At 42.7% G+C, this 16,491-nt stretch overlaps 2 protein-coding genes across 2 annotated transcripts in view; both read right to left on the reverse strand.

The window, feature by feature from the left end:
- Positions 1-5,496: 5,496 nt before the first annotated feature.
- dsela (dermatan sulfate epimerase like a) lies at positions 5,497-10,561 on the reverse strand. The gene has a single exon (XM_063219036.1). The coding sequence runs from the start codon at positions 9,676-9,678 to the stop codon at positions 6,019-6,021; it is 3,660 nt and encodes a 1,219-aa protein (XP_063075106.1). The 5' UTR covers positions 9,679-10,561; the 3' UTR covers positions 5,497-6,018.
- Positions 10,562-11,509: 948 nt separating this feature from the next.
- Positions 11,510-16,491, reverse strand: part of tmx3a (thioredoxin related transmembrane protein 3a) — a 10,707-nt gene continuing 5,725 nt past the window's right edge. The window contains exons 10-16 of the mRNA XM_063219041.1: positions 16,093-16,191; positions 15,772-15,829; positions 15,601-15,654; positions 13,937-13,993; positions 13,091-13,220; positions 12,360-12,428; positions 11,510-12,085 (exon numbers count right to left, since the gene is read on the reverse strand). Of these exons, the coding sequence (XP_063075111.1) occupies positions 11,885-12,085; positions 12,360-12,428; positions 13,091-13,220; positions 13,937-13,993; positions 15,601-15,654; positions 15,772-15,829; positions 16,093-16,191 (668 nt within the window). The 3' untranslated portion in view covers positions 11,510-11,884. The remainder of the gene's footprint in view (positions 12,086-12,359; positions 12,429-13,090; positions 13,221-13,936; positions 13,994-15,600; positions 15,655-15,771; positions 15,830-16,092; positions 16,192-16,491) is intronic.

Below are 16,491 nucleotides of genomic sequence, written 5' to 3' on the forward strand. Positions count from 1 at the left end.
CTTGAGCAAGGCACCAAACACCACATTGCTCCAGGGACTGTAACTAAAACCCGGTAAATAACTGTATCTAAATAAGTCACTTTAGATAAAAGCACCTCCTAAGTGTAATGTAATTTAATGCAATGAGTGGCGAATGATCTGGCACAGTGGCTGATACGATTCTTGTAGAAGTTATAACCTTCATTTGGAAACTTTGGGGAATCTCAGAGGAACCTAAAAGTTTCTAGATGGGTAGCTATACAGTTCACAAATTTGTTCTTAGTAGGCCTAGAAACCCAATGTTTTCTTGAATGTTCCTCAGAGAAAAAAACAAGAACCCAAGCTTTAAGGCTCTTCATATAATTTGTTACTGTGCTGGAACTTTTAGACTCCTCAGAGAACGTTTAGGTTCTCCTACAGAACAACTGAAGGTTCCTTGAGGAACCTGGATTTTTGGGTGGATGTTAGGACTACACATTGATCTTGCCATTGGTGTCATCATCTCCACTATTACTTGATGGTCAAGACCTTATCCATTGGCAAAAAGAATACAGACTTGAGGATATCTCTGTTGTATTCAGTTAAAGGCAGATGTCGCTGATATAAAGCTAAATTTGGTTAGTGTATGAGTTATTTTGCAGAATTGCACAAAAACTAATGAAAATATTTGGATCACATTGTCAGAGTGGGTCAGAAACTGGCTAATTTAGAATTGTTTTTTTTTTTTTAACAGATCTACATCATGACTATTCCAGGCCTAATCCAAACGTATGCCCTGGTTCATTATTTGAGGTTTTCTTTTACTTTCTAGGAACCACTATAGAGGGTGAAGTTGAATTACCTTGGCGGAGGTCTGCGATCTCTGAGTGCCATCATACAACTGCATCAAATTACTGTGTTCGTTAACTCTCTCAGGTTCTGACACTGCCACTAATTACCAAAAAACAACGCATCACATGCAGAATGTAGGTTGGAATACTTGAGTAAATTGTCAGAGGTCTGACTCAGACCCATTGTGATGCAGTGCGATTAAATGGTTTGGTTTGTTAAGGCCCCCTTGGGTATGAATCCCCCCCACCCCACCCCACCCCCAACAGAGAAGATGACTGCGTGCTTGAAGATGAAAGCCTCCGAACATGTGCATGACTCTATGACTTGAATTAGTCAGATTTAAATCTTCCCCCCTTCCAAATATCAACTGTTTATTGTTATTTTCCATTCGAAAATTGCTCATCTTATATTAATCACACAGACGAAATGCATGCAAAGGGTGTGGGCTCCAAACACCGGTCAAGAGCATTTTGTTGTTGTTAGGCACAAGAATTGTGTTGTTTCTGAATCCAACCTCACTGTGTTTATATTCAAATTGCTTTTAAATTATCTTCTCAACAAGACATGCCATATTCAAGAAGTAATGGCTATGTTAAAAGCACCCTCTCTGCTCGGCTGCTGTCACTTTGCTTTCTGGTCACAGGTCTCCATTATGCCGACTCACAATCTCGCATTAACTTCCCCTGACGTAGCCTATGCACACATACCATAAAATAAGCAAAACAAAACACAGTATTTGAACACAGCATTTCAATAAAGCACAGTTGCCACCTTTGGTGCTCGCCATATCTGGGGTTAGTCTCCAATTCTTTGTTTGGTCAAGTGGTACATTTAAGTCCTGGGATTCAGGGATGCTGGTGAGCAACAGGGGGTTGGGGGCGGAAGAGGGGGGGGGGGGATTTAGCCCTGCTGTCAAAACAATGTAGTCGCTATGGTGAGAACAGAAGGAAGTGTGCAAAATCATCGACTCAAAAGGGCCTGAACGCTAGCATTGATTAGCATTTAGATTGTATCTGGTTTAGAATCAAATCAAATGGATTGCTTCGGTTGAATGAAATAGAGTCTGCATCACCGATAAACAGCAAATTGCAAGATGCAATCAAACTGACCAAAGTGGCTTTTTTCATGATGTTTAATCTGCCATGCAATACCTTCTTATCGCATACAAATGTGCCCAAATGTGCCATAGATTACCTGTGTGTGGCAGCTGTTCCACACCTGCTGCTCCCAACCCAACCTGTCATGTATCCATTCCAATCTGGATACCCCTTTAATTACTGAGACGCTGTCTCCTCATCATTGTTAATCATTATTCAATCCCTCATGCAATCATGCACTTACACTTGCACTTACTGTATTGTTAAATATGATTTGTTTCATTATCATCGAAAACACTGGTGTTGATTAGAAATCAAAACAAACTGTAGGCCAACTTGTTTACCACAGACCTATACATTGATTTTCTTTTTTTTTTAGTGTGAGAACCTACTCAAGGTGAGAAATCAGTTACCGTTTTGACTGTAAAAACAAATACACAACCACGCTGTGTGGTCCACCTCCACCACCACCACCACCACCAACAACAACAACAACAACCAAACCCCTGTAATAATTCGACACATTAAAGCGTATTCCATCTGATGCTTTCATTGACTGACAGATTGGCTCTCACTCCAGCCCTTTCAGCATGTCTGTAGCCTACGTACCAGCAGACACAGTGTGGAAGATCTCCAGTAAGTTATAGTGGAATAGGCTAAATCGGAAGTCTGAATGAGAACAAAGAACAACCAGTGTACATGGTACATGCCTAATTATATGTGAGATTACCCCTCACACACACAGACTTTATGGATATGAAATGTGAAACTGTGAGATGTTAAGCAAACAGCTGAATAAATCAGGTGGGAAGTTTGTTTGCCAGAAAAGAGTGTGGTGGGCTTCAACTCAGTCTGTGGCCTGTCCAATATCTTCACCTTTGCTATAATCTCTGATCATTACACCCCATCTACTGTGAGCTTTATGAGCTTGCTATTGATTAAAATGATGGTGCTCGACTCTGTTTGAACTCTGCCAAAGGTAAACATGAAGCACAACAAAAAACACTCATGATCAGTTCCTCCTCAGTACCTTTTCTCTCCCATTGTGTTATAGAGCCCTCTGCTGGTGGGCTTTGGAAGTTCATGAGGGTATTGTCAGGCCTTCATTTCACGATGGAGTGCTTAAAACATATTGAAATTGAATTTGAAATGTAATGTAATGAAATAATAGGCCTACATTTAATTGCAATGTAGGCTACTGTACAACCACTCACACATTTAAGTATAGTATGTGTCTCATAGTTAACTAAATGTAATCAGTGATGTTTATGTTCATACAATTAATCATTTGTGTGATTTTATGCACCAGCTTTATGTTTTTATGGTTGTGATTCACACATATGTTTTAACCCTGTACGTCTATATAAATGAAACACAGCCTGTGACTAAAATAGATGGGCAATTTGTTCAAGTTGTTTGTTACTCTGCTGAGCATTGGGAGTACACATGCTGTCTTCATTCATGTTCCCTGTGACAAACAGGCCCAATAATCTTGTAGCACCATGTGAAGATGCATCAGCGTATGCCTGTGCGCCTCTCTCGCTCCCACCCCTCCCCACGTCACCACAGCAAACTAATGGATCCCCCTTCCCCCTTGTTGTTTTTTTGCACAAGCACTAACAGCATCTCCGGAGATGGCTGCTGAGAAGTTTTCCATCCTCTTGCTTTGGTGAGCACTGTACATCACTGTCATGGCTACCCTGGGAGGCTGGCGCTGCAGCGCGGCTGCCCACAGTGTTCACCGCCACGCCACACTGAGCCCAGTAGGACGGCGCCGCACACTCATTATTCCTCGCCACACTCATGTTGATATGGCGGCACGGTGCTAAACATCGTCACCCCAGCACGTAGGCCTCCCTCTTCTCCTCCCCTATTTCTCTCCCCTCCCTCTGCAGCCCACCGCCCCACCCCCACCCCCGCTTCCCTTTCGCCAATTTATACTTGCTTACCTTTAATTACACTTTTGTTAATTTAATTAAGTGGCATAGACCGCCTCGTGTGTGTTTTGTGTCCATCTCCCATCTTGTGGGTACCGGGATGTTATTTACCCCTGCAGCTGCTTGACGCTGCTAATCAGACTGCGCTCCTCTGGTGCTGTCTGAGGACGCTCTCTTCCACAACTGTGTGATTATCTGTCTGTCAAACACACACACACACACACGCACACACAGTTTTCAGGATGTTGCTGTTGTTGAATGTGCATAGCAGAGAGAGTGTGGCTAAGTGCTGGTGGTTCACTGACACGGACAAAGGTATGGTATATGACACTTTTGGGATGGGCCCTTTCACTAGACCCACACTGTAAAAATGAAAAGTTCCTCCAAGAACCCTCAGTTTTTTGAAGAGTAATTCCTAAAGGTTCCAAAAACCAAAAAGTTTTCTGAAAAACCATATGTGACCCCTCACCACGAAACCAGGCATAAGTCGTCCAAACTCCAAAAGTAAATTTTCTGTAATTCTGGTTCTACTTATGATAGAAACATATTTTTTCACCATAATAAACCTTGGTCTCTGCTATATCAATCCACATAGATAACTCATTTTTGATGTCCAGAGACTTATGCCTGGTTTCGTGGTGGTGGGTCCCAAATGTGGCAAATTGGTTCTTGGAAGAATCCAGAGGCTTTCTTTCTCAGAGAACTCAGGAACCCAAAGGTTCTTCAAGGAACACTTCGATTGCCACTGTGGAAGACCTTGGGGCTCTTTCCAGAACTTCAGACAACAGTTTTAACACCTTTTTTTAACCCTTTCCAACAGTAACAGGTTGGCATAGTTACAGCATCCCACCTTGGAGGGGACTCACTGGCACACGTATGTTTCGTTCTGACCTTTGTCTTCTGACAGGAGGGAGAGTCATTTCACACCTTCTCCATCTCCTGTATGTTAAAATTAGACACAGTTCAGACACTATCAAGTCACAGCTTTTTTTTCATGTTTTTGCTGACAAATAAGGCATTATATTGTTCTGTGCAATGTTTTTGATCAAAATACACATATATTTTCTCAAAATAAAGAAGGGATCATAGTGATACTTGAAAGAACAACATCCACTGCTAGGGTCGTCCATTTAAAGTGTTGTTCTTCTCCGTATTTGGCTTGATTACTTGAGACAGGCTGCCAACAAAAACACAACAAAATGCTGGCGCCAGAATCTTAATGTCTGAACACGAACAGGACAGGGGTCTTTTCATGGCTAAAGCCTTCTCAATTCAGCCTGAGATCCATGTGCAGGTGAGGAGACAAGCATATTTCCAAGCCAGGTGTCATTTTCATAGGAACTGCTTTAAATAACTTTGTTAAACAAATGGAACTTCTTTTGAATAACAACTATGCCAGACTGTCTTAGAAGCCTTCAGTGTGCAACACGAAGTTGGCTCGTTCCCAGGGTACATTAATTAGAATATAATATTGGCTTGGCTGCTGCGATAACTGATTGATGTTATTGTACCTTCACACAGAGAAAGAGAGAGAGAGAGAGAGAGAGAGAGAGAGAGAGAGAGAGAGAGAGAGAGAGAGAGAGAGAGAGAAAGGGAGAGAGAGAGAGAGAGAGATAGAGAGAGAGAGAGAGAGAGAGAGGGAGACAGAGACAGAGACGGAGAGATAGAGAGACAGAGAAAGATTAGTGTACTTATTGGGTACAACATAAGAAAAGTGTCACTTCACCTTGTTAAGAAGAACCCATATTGAAAGGGCAAATTGCCTTACAACTAATTTAAATTACTGTAAAAATTACAGCAGGCCTACACGTTATGGCAGAGTAGTGACACATACTGATACTGTACCGTAAATGAAAAAGGTGAAATATCACACTGTCATTAAGAAATTAGGGTCTAATCATATCCAATCAAAAAGGCTGTCTTCATAATTCTTTTACAAATTCTTTACTGTGAATGTGTTTCAGCTGTAAACAGACAGTGCAAGTAGATTTAAAGTTACAGATTTGCATTTAACATATCATCCATGTCGAATAGTGCATACATCCTTAATGCCGTCTAACATGAGAAGCTGAATATATCGGCATGTGTGTGCATCTGTAAATTAGCCAAAGCTAGTTTGCAGAAAGTAAAGCAAAGGGCAGAGACCCACCTTCTAAAAGAGACACACCTTAGCACTAGCTAACAAATTTCTTATAACCAAGTTTCTGCATTACAGGCCAACACATATCCTCAATAGTTTTTATGTCATTGTACTCCATATTTTCTTTCCATACATTAATGCTGGATGGTGAAATATCTCCTTCATACATCAGACTGTACAGGTTGGTGGAGGTGCTGTATATCAGCTGATTTAAGGCCGAGGGGGAGACAGGCACTCCAAGAAACGAGTGTATCTTCCCAGCTGTGTCCTCTGGCAAATGCACTATGTCCTCAAATTTCACTCGCATAAAGCTGTCCGTGGCCATGTCACGATTGACCCTGATAGTAGCGAGAGTGTGGGCCAGCCACACATGTGCCAAGACCTTCACTGGCACCGGCTCTGCCAGCGAGAGCTGCTGTGTCACAGCCCGGAACTCTGGGCAGAACTTTGTACATACCTGCCCATCACCACCACCACCACCACCACCCCCACCATTGCCTGCTTGCATAGAGAGAGCAGAAAGGTGCTTCTTTACATTCTTTCGGCTGTATAGACTTGGTGTGCTGCTTGACAGCATCATGTAAATCCATGCGCGTGGATCTCGTACCACGTGTATTGCGCGGAACGAGGCACCGATGACCTCCTGGAGGAAAGGCATCTTCAGAGACCAGCCCCCGCTGGCCAGGTTCAGCACGGGCCTGGCGTTCTGGTATGTTGCTACATGGCGCCAGAGTTCCCTGATGTAGTCCTGGTTCCTTGCGTTTCCTTTCTTTTTGCTACTCTGCTGCGCCAGTGGCTTCCGTCCAACTTTTTTCCCTTTGGTCCTTTTGGCGAGGCGACTCCTCCCCGTGCTCCTGTCACTGCTGAGATGGCTCTGAATGTTCTGCAGGTGCAGCCTGACGTTGAGCACCACCGAGTGAAACCAGCCCTGGATGGCTTTGAATTGCCCTCTCTGGGCATCCTCCTGGGTCCATTCACAGGCGTCGACCATGGCGTTGAACTCAAACTCAGTCTTTGGCACGTCCAAATGGGACGGGGAGACTCTGATGTAGACGAAATCGGAGCTGTTGGCAAAAAGCTGCTCCAGGATCTCTGCCCCTGAGCCTGGCAGGGATGTAATGATGGTGGATGGCAGGGTGCTTGCAAATTGAGGGGAAAGAGAGGCAGAGTCTGAACCACTGTGGTCTACTTTGCTGCTGCTACTTTGTTTTGTGCTGCATATGATTTGTGCACATCCGTTTGACAGAACAAGAAGCTCAAACAGCCAAAACAGAAGAACAATAATTAAGGTTTTACGCAGGAGCCAGTGTAAATGTATGCTAAATGTCCTTTTTCTCCACACATATGCCATGGCAACAAACATTAATCCAAAAAATAAGGTGATGATTAATCCCAAATGTGACAAGGAATCTGATTCACTGTCCTTCAGTGCGGTTTGAATGCCCTGACCAAAATATACTACTTGCTGGCTGTTTTCTATTTTGGCAAAACCACTGAATCCCAAATACTTAAATCTGGCACTGATGTCTTGATAGTTTGTTATGACTGACACAATGGTTTCTGTGCCATTCAGTTTAATCAATAGCCTGACACCATTTTTGCTGTTGTCAATAAATCTGAAGCTGGACACAGTAACAAAAGGCCCATGCATCAGGTATGCAATTCTGGTGACTGACTTTTCCATGGGAAAAGTGACATTGATAAACTGAGTCCACCGTTTCTTAAACTCGGCAACCTGTTGTGCCTCCTGTATTCTGGCGACGGGACTGAAACTGTCACTGTTCATCCAAAATATTTTATAGTGTGCATCCCACACATCCATCAGAGCCCCGTGGAACATTTCAAAAGCTTTATAGGGCACGTACTTCAAGTCAATGTCCAAGTTGTGAAAGAAGGCACTGAGGGCACGCAAAGGTGAATCCTTTCGCTTCTCCACATGGTCCAACACAAGGAGGGTTTGCGAGTTGAGTAGTACCAAGGCACGGTAGACACTTTTCAGCTTCATGGCGGAGGAGTAGGCAGACACTGCCTCCCCGCTGACAAACAGGGTATCCTGGTGAGAGGCGGACGCCACCAACTCTCCTGCGGAGCTCCCCACTTCCTTCTCTCCCCACGACAGCCATTTCCCACACTCTCCCAGCTGGCCTTCCCACGGCTGATTGCACTGGCTTGTTGGAGAGGGGGAGAACACTAGGACGTTGTTCAGGTAGCTGTACTTGGGCCCGTAGAGCGCCTCTGAAATGAACACCTGGCCATTGGGGGCGAAAGTGAAGGAGTTCTGGTCGGGGTGCTCGTGGCCTGGGTTGAAATTTGTCCAGCCGTCCACCCAGGAGTACGGTTTTGCATGGACAATCTCGTACACAGCCCTGCCACCCAGCTTCCCCGATTTAAAGGAGACAAACGTGTTGCCCTCTTTGTAAGGCAGTCCTGCTCCGTACGTCACAACCCCCCAGTTGGAGAATATGTGCATTGCGGCCTCCCCAAAACCTGGTGGAGGCTGTGGGTCACGCTCGCCGTTGAACCAGATGAACTCTGTGTGCAAAGTCGCCCACCTCTGGGCAGCCGACTGCATCATGGGCCCATCCTTGGGCCTGTGCCTCCTCACCTGCCGAGCAAGCCAGTTTCCCATGCCGTTTTGGAGGACAAAGGCATCCAGGAACACCAGCTGGCTCTCTGGTCCATAGAACCAGTTGTAATTAGAGTCTGCAATGCCCACTGTCCTCTGAAAGCCCGGCAACAGTGTGGCATAGTAAAACCAAAAGTGCGCTCGCAGCCAGTTGTTTTGCGTGTTGTCAATTTGAAAGTGGCGCTGTGCAAGGAAAATGTACTGTGTTATTGATTTTGCTGTGTAACTGCCATATGCGACACCTTCGTCTAAAGACCCGTCCACAACGTGGTTCAGAAGGAACATGGTTTTCTCCATGTAGTTCACTACCACCTGCTTCCACATCATAGTCTCTGGGTCACCGTGTTCCCCCACCACAAGGGCACCTATAAGGATACCCATGATGTTAGTTGTTTGGTGGTTCTGAAGGAACTGTTTCCCCCATCCCCTGTGTTTGGACAGTTCAAAGAGGGCCTGAGTGGCAGAGCGAATTTTCTTCAGGTAGTGAACCCTCCGCTTTGTGTCCAGGTAGGTGTAAATGAAGTCGTATGCCGTGGCAAAACCAGTGAGTGAGTGAGCCATGGGGACCTCATCGGTGGGTGCACTGGTCACCATCCAGTCTGGGTACTCAGCCATCCTGTCCATAAATTTCACTAAGAATTGTGATGCAGCAGAATCGTCTGGGCAAAGCAGGCAGTACAGTGCAAGCGGGGGCAAGTTGTTTCCATAGATTTCATTCCATTTGCTGCCAAATTCCTCATGGTTTTCTGGTGGCAGGTACAAAGCAGGACTAGACAGCATGGTTTCAACAGCTTTTTGAATCACTTTAAAAATATGTTTGTGTGTGGTTGTCATTTTCTTTATCATTGACCTCATCTCAACCTGGCCAAAAAAGAGGTTGGGATGAAGGTTAGTGGACATGACCTTCCAGGGCTCTGTGGTGGTGATGGTGGTATTGCCTGATAAAAGTGCTATTTCCTTCCTGAAAAACGACTGTTTGCTTGAGACACTGGAAATGTCTGAGAAGGCGAGCTCAACTGCCAAGACACAGAGCAGTATTACACATCGCCAAATGCATTCTGCTGCCATGATCCAAATTCCAGATGTGATTTCCCCACCGCCTCCAGTTTATTATTCCCCTCCCTCTTTTCTAGAGTCTCAGTGGCAAATTGTCAGTCATCAGGGTTGAATACGTTTCCGTTCACCAACAAGTTTCTTTAAACTTACGGTGCATGTGAACGGTTTGAACTTGGTGACTGCAACTGGGTGGCACCTCAACAATTTATAGCCTATGGCTTAGGTGTCAGGAATGGTCTTTCGTCTTACGCATTCCTCTGGTACTTGTCCATTCTTCCAGTGATCTTGTTGGCGGTTTTAAAATCATGCTTCAATTGCAAATATATGTGCGTAAAAATAACAAACCGTAATGTGCCAAAACTGAACAAAAAGTTCCCACTGGATTCGATGAGACTGCAGAGAATAGATCCAAGTCAGTTCAAGTTACAGCTATGTCCCAACAAGCGTAGTTCCAGATTGTTCAAAGTATTATCCTCGTTCTTGTTTATGTTGTGATGGATCATTTTATTGACGCCCTTATACGCAGTCTCTCAGATGTAGCTGTCAGTGTTTCAATATACTGAAGACCCGACTTCTTAGATGACTTACTTTCAAGTTCTCTCTGTTTGGAAAAGGCGCATCGTCTTGTTCAACTGGTCGATGGCAGGAAAGTCGTGAGAAACTTCGTTTTGATACAGATGATGAAGTGGGCTCTAGCGACCCAAGCCCAGATGCTTGCTTTACACCACCGCCCTCCTCCTAGTCATAACTAAACTGCAGATCAGAAGAAAACGCATGGACTTGGAGAGGTTAGAAATGAAGACCACAAACGACTTTACACCACATGCCCCCTTTTAATATTTAACAAGCTAATGACATCATTCTTCTTCCGTTCCATAACGCAATGTCCAGTCCTAGGTTAATGTGTATTTTGCTTGCCTGTGGCGCTTTGGTTGAGTTCCGTTATTGTAGGGGGTGTCGTGCCGAAAAGCGAGTGCCTGCCAGAACACGAGTGCCCTCATTGAAACCAATGGAAACCGATGACCAATTTTCCAGATAGTTTTTACCCATTTTTGCAGATAAATCTGACACAATTTAAGATGGAAAGCCTATCAATAAAGCATCTACATTCCTTCTGGAAGTATTACAAAGAACTGGTTACAATTTCAGTATTATTTCCATGAAAGAATCGAAGAATTGTCATAACAAATGTTACAGTTTCATTCAAATAGCTCATATTAAGTGCAGGACGAGTAATGTTTCATAAGCATATTTTTAGTTCATAAATTATGTACTTCATTCTGCAAGAAATTGTATAATTTTCTCTCAAAAAATGTCATTGGTTTCAATGAGGGCACTCGTGTTCTGGCAGGCACTCACTTTTTGGCACGACACGTGTCGAGGATATTTACTGGGAACTGGGAAGTCCCTGTAAATAGCTCTTCTTTTTCACTTAGCCAATGCATATAAAATCAGATTTAAAGTTAAACAAAAAGGTCAGATCAGTAAGACAACGTTTTGGAAATAACCCACTGTGTCTCAATTCAACTCTCTACTTTGCAGACATTTTTTATGTCCAGCTTCTTTCCTGTGAAACACGAGTGCGATAAACAGGAAAACACGACAGCTGGCTTGTAACCCAGATGTCTCTGGTCTGTCATTTCACCACGTTTTTCTATTCCAAACACAATGTTGGGGGGACTTTACAGAGGTAACAACTAACTGGTTTGGCGATGTTGTTTACTGAGAATGCCTCGACTCTATTGCACAAGTTCAATTTCTTGGAAAAGCATGCCGGGTTAAGTTAGGTTGGTTGCAGGGTTAGAATAGAAAGCAGAAGTTAGAGGAGAAAGCAGCAACACTGTTAGACACAAAGTTTAGTTTATTTGAAGGAGTATGAAGCAGTGACATTACACTGTGCATGTCACCAACAGCAATAACAAATATAAAATTAAGGAGATCCTTATTTGAAATTATGATTGTGAAATGTGTTTTGTATACAGTAGTATTCTGCAGAGTTGTGGTGAAATTAAATTAAACAAATCTACACAAAGAATACATTTCATAACACTGTGTCCTTCTGAATATAAAAAAACAAAAGCTACAGATGATTTTCGATTTAAATAATCCAATCAGTTATCAAGCCTTTGTTAAGGTAAAAATGTACCAAAGTAAAAAGTCATGTTCATAATAGCTGCATTTGGTGAATTCTTTCAGCGCTTTTGGCTAGTCCGTTTGGCTAGTCCTTCTTCTTTGCAGCAGCAGCATCCTTCTTCTTTTCTTTCTGTGCGAGGGCCTTCCTCACCTCCCGCAGTGGCTCCTCATCCTCATCCTCCTCCACTCTCTTTGCCGTACACGTGGCATATATTAACATGCCAACCACTCCAAATGGTATAGTGATAATTAGGCATGTCCAGATCGGTGCAGCTTCAAACATGGTCTACAAAAAAAACAGACAAAGAACACAGAGATCAAAATTAATTCAGTCGTGCATTCGTTTGTAATACTATACCAGACTAGCTATCAGCACATGCAGGCGATTAAATATGATCACTAATAGAAGTATCATCTAGAAGTATCATCTTACAGCACTGCATGTCCCTGCTTTTGCCATTGCAGCACTTTGGCCAGCTTTTGCATTCTGGTGCAAAATATAGGCTACACAGAAGCTTAGCTGTCCACAGTTAAAACCTGGAGAACATCAGGAATCTTACCGTCAGGGTTTTCTTTGTATCAATATATATTCTTTTCACACGCTGCGCAGCTCCATTCCCTCCACGTTGCTGTGCAAAGAAAAGCCACAATAAATGAATGAGATAATATACAATGTAAACTATATATCCTGCATATCCACAAGGAATGTATATCGCCTTTCAATAAAACAGTGAAAATGGCTGAAAAACAGTTTCCTGGCCTTTTTGATTGAGATCAAACAGCAGAGCAGAGCAGAGCAGAGCTAACAGCTATGATTCTCATATCCAATACCAGACCCCATCCCCAGTGCCCTTGTTATCAGTATCTTGGCTTGGGGGAGCAGTGGCACAGCACACTGACCCGCCTGACCATGTACAGGCAGCCTTTCCCAGGCCCGTAGCCAGCCTTGTGACAGGGGGGGGGGATCTTTTACCCCCGAAAGTGGACTTCATTTGGCTCCCTATTCCAATGTCCCCAATACACGAGCACACTTCAAATATTATGAGTTTGCTGTGAGTCTGTTGCTGTCCTTAATTGTTTGTTGCTCCCCATTTCTAACATAAATGGACATGAATTGTGTCAAATTACTGCTATCTCACAGTAATTTTCATTGTTGGCCCAGTGTTGTGGGGTTCGAGTGGGGGTGGGGGACGGGAGGGGGGGTTCGAATGAACCCCTCAAACCCCCCCTGGCTACGGGCCTGTTTCCAGTAGCCTTTCCAGCAGGACCATATTGTGTCATCATCACATACCTGAACCTTGCCCTCCAAGATCCCATCCAGAAAGGACCGCAGATCCTGCATGCTGTTCAGTGGCTTCTTAGGCATGAAATATCCATCATTAGACAGGTTCAGCACAATGATGCAGGGGGCCTTCACTTCACTGGGAGAAAGCAAACAGTGGATAAGATTGGGTAAGACAAGATAAGAGAAGCTAAGATAAGGTAAGACAAGGTCAGATAAGATAAAATGTGTCTGCTACACGTGTGAAAAGGAAGAAAGGAGTCGCACACTGGAGCTGAATGCAAAAATCCAAAAACTGTATTAAACAAAGCCGAAAAAAGTAAATAAAACTGACAGACAGGGGACAAACGTTTCGGGTCTAGCCCATCATCAGTGTTCCCAGTTTGGAACAACTGGTCTCAAACTGGGAACACTGATGATGGGCTAGACCCGAAACGTTTGTCCCCTGTCTGTCGGTTTTATTTACTTTTTTCCGGTTTAATACAGTTTTTGATTTTGTATTTAGCTCCAGTGTGCGACTCCTTTCTTCCTTTTCATTATACTGCTCTTGGAATTACGCACCGAGCGATACGCTCAGGATAAGACATTGGCGCGGACGCCACCCCACCCATTAGATATTTATCTTTGAATCTGTTAAGACACACTGTTATAAATGTTACCAGCGTGGCGATGACCAAGTCATAGTGCATTACCTAAGGCCCTGTGTTATGTCATAGTAGTGTGGTACTATAGTAAACTTTTCAATGGCTACTACAGCATGCCACAGGAGGTACGACATGCATTATGGGGCTACGTGTGATGGATGTGAATGTAAGGGGATAAAACACAAGATGCAGTGGCTTGACAATTACTCACCCCATCACTAGGCCATTTAGGTAACTGTTTTCTTCCATGTGTCCAAATTGGTAATCTCTTCAAAGACAGAAAACAAATTATTTGGTTAAAAAAATATTGATTATAATTTTTGATTATAATTTGAAAGCAATTGCAGTTTTACCGCAAGAGCATATTGAACATATTTAAAACATGTATATAACTGTGTGTACATATTTTATAACATGATGTAACATTATTTGGTCATACAGGCCAAACTTAAGCCTAGTAAATAAGACAAACCCTAGTGGCAGAGGATATTTGCAGCGCTGCACCATTGGGTTCACATTAAGTCGTACCCCGGGCCTGAAATCTCTCCTCCAATCACAACACTATATCTGTATCGATTTGTTTATGTTGGAATCTGCATAGCAAGTCATTGGGCAGGGCTTAGGACTGTGATGAGATGGCTGTTCTGGCCTATTACGTAATGCCAACCGTTCCAACCAAATTAATAAAACCATGCCAAAGCAAAAAGAGTATTGTCGCTGCACACATTCTGCCAACAAAATTAGATAAAAGCTCTGTTTAGAATATTGAGAACATATTAGAAATGAATATGTCCACGAGAAGAGTTATATTTATTGAAACAGAAGCAATGTAAAAAAGAAATGAATGATATCTGTCTGACACCACTGCCCCAGGTGGACATTTGCAATTTGTTCATCCAACCCACGTTTTAAAACCACATGTAAATGCAACAAAGGCAAAGAGCAACCGCCCAGCCACTCTGTCTAGAGAAAGGACTTTAGAGTACTAAACACACACTTAAATCACAACGCCAACGAGTTTAAAGGGCAGCTAGTGCAGCATATCCTCAACTATGGTGATGGGCAATGTATCATAGTGAAAGCTGTCAGAATCAATAAAAGCCAATAACAGATGATGTTCTGGCATCAAAGTTCAAACTGTGAGTGCCAGTGCCTGAAAGAGGGAAGTGCAGTATCTTCCCTGAAAGTTTAGGCTTTTGGCCTAACGATATATTACTGCGGGGCAAGCAATATGCTATTAAAAGGTAGTCATCTACATTCAATGAAGTAAAATCTTTCATAACTTTCTTAAATGGCATACTTAATTTAAAAAATAGGTTGGATGATACACTGTTCTAACTCCAGCCTGTCGGTACTGTATTTATACAAATCTCAGACAGAGCACTACTCAACATTATAACCTTGGACTGCCAAGAAACATTTCCACGCTTCAGTGTGAGGTGTACTGTACCAGCCTTTCTCTGAGCTCCCGCACAATACACAAGTGTTTGTAGTGACAATGGGAAGAAAGAAGCTCTTCAGAAAACACAATTGCATTTGAACAAAACCAGAACATAATTGAAGCATTTTAGTCACATAGGGGCCTATAGCAGTTTTATGTGATTTTATGGAAATGTTCTTTAAGTGTGTTACTGTCTGACCTTTTGACCTTAAAACTACACTTCCAAAATCATATGAGGTCCCAAGCAGTACATTAAATGTTGTTTAAAAGCCAATTTAACTACAGAACTGTGTGTGATCTATCTATGCACATTCAAAATAATGTTGTTTTTGTTTAGTCATGATCTGCTTGAGATGATGAACTGTGTATTGTGATCAGACTGAAAGTAGAAAGGTTAGTTTAGACTTGGCAGACCACCCTCACCACTCACTCACCTGCCGAAATGATCTTTGTACTCAGAAGCTGCTGTCTCAATTAGGCTCTTGAACCTTAAATAAGTGAAAAAACAAACAAACTATCGATCACAAATGAGGTGTTGATCAAAACAGATTAATTAACAGATCTAACAACCTCTGCTGTTCTTTATATTTAATGTTTCAACCAACCGAATGCTTTCCTCAGATGGTTTCTTCTCATTCTCAACTGCCATTGCCACAAGTTTCCCTGTGTAAGGAAGTATAAGGAAGGGAAACAGGAGACAGTGAACAGTGATCGTCAGTTGCCATACACAGATTATGACCTGCCACAAAGTGGTGAATGTATGCATTTTGTTCTGTATTTATGTCTACATCTACAGTGTATCTATGGTAAATCTACATCTACAGTATATTTATTACACATCTATTATTTGTTAATGATACAAAGTAGACGGTTCTATGTGAATTGGCAGAATATAGTTGCTTTAAATTTAGAAGGATGTGATTTACCTGAATCTCCCATTGCATATAGAGTGTAAGAGTCCAGTTTGGTGTAGTAGGGGAAACGCTCCCTATTCACCCAAGTAGTCAGGTCACCATCCTGCTTTTCTGGAGTTAAATTACAAATTGGGTTTTTGTCAATAGGTTTTTTATATAGAACATCCACATGGAGTATGAAATGTAAGATATACTGCTGTTGGGGGAAAGGGGGTTAACATAAGTACATTTTTTTTAATGTATCATGATGCATCTTTTCCAGCTAACTGCTTAATATCATACTTAATATCAGCTGTGGTGTCGAAGTTAAATGCTACAACCTGAATGTTTACTTGCCTTCATTAACATTTCAAAATACCAAAAAAGTTGTGTGGAAAGTAAATAGAAAAGTCTGTTTATATTCCACAGCTG

This window comes from Engraulis encrasicolus, chromosome 16 (assembly GCF_034702125.1).
Source record: "Engraulis encrasicolus isolate BLACKSEA-1 chromosome 16, IST_EnEncr_1.0, whole genome shotgun sequence".
NCBI classification, from domain to species: domain Eukaryota; kingdom Metazoa; phylum Chordata; class Actinopteri; order Clupeiformes; family Engraulidae; genus Engraulis; species Engraulis encrasicolus.

Excerpts from the sequence above, each read along its gene's own strand:
- dsela (XM_063219036.1), bottom strand. The coding sequence starts at position 9,678 with ATGGCAGCAGAATGCATTTGGCGATGTGTAATACTGCTCTGTGTCTTG.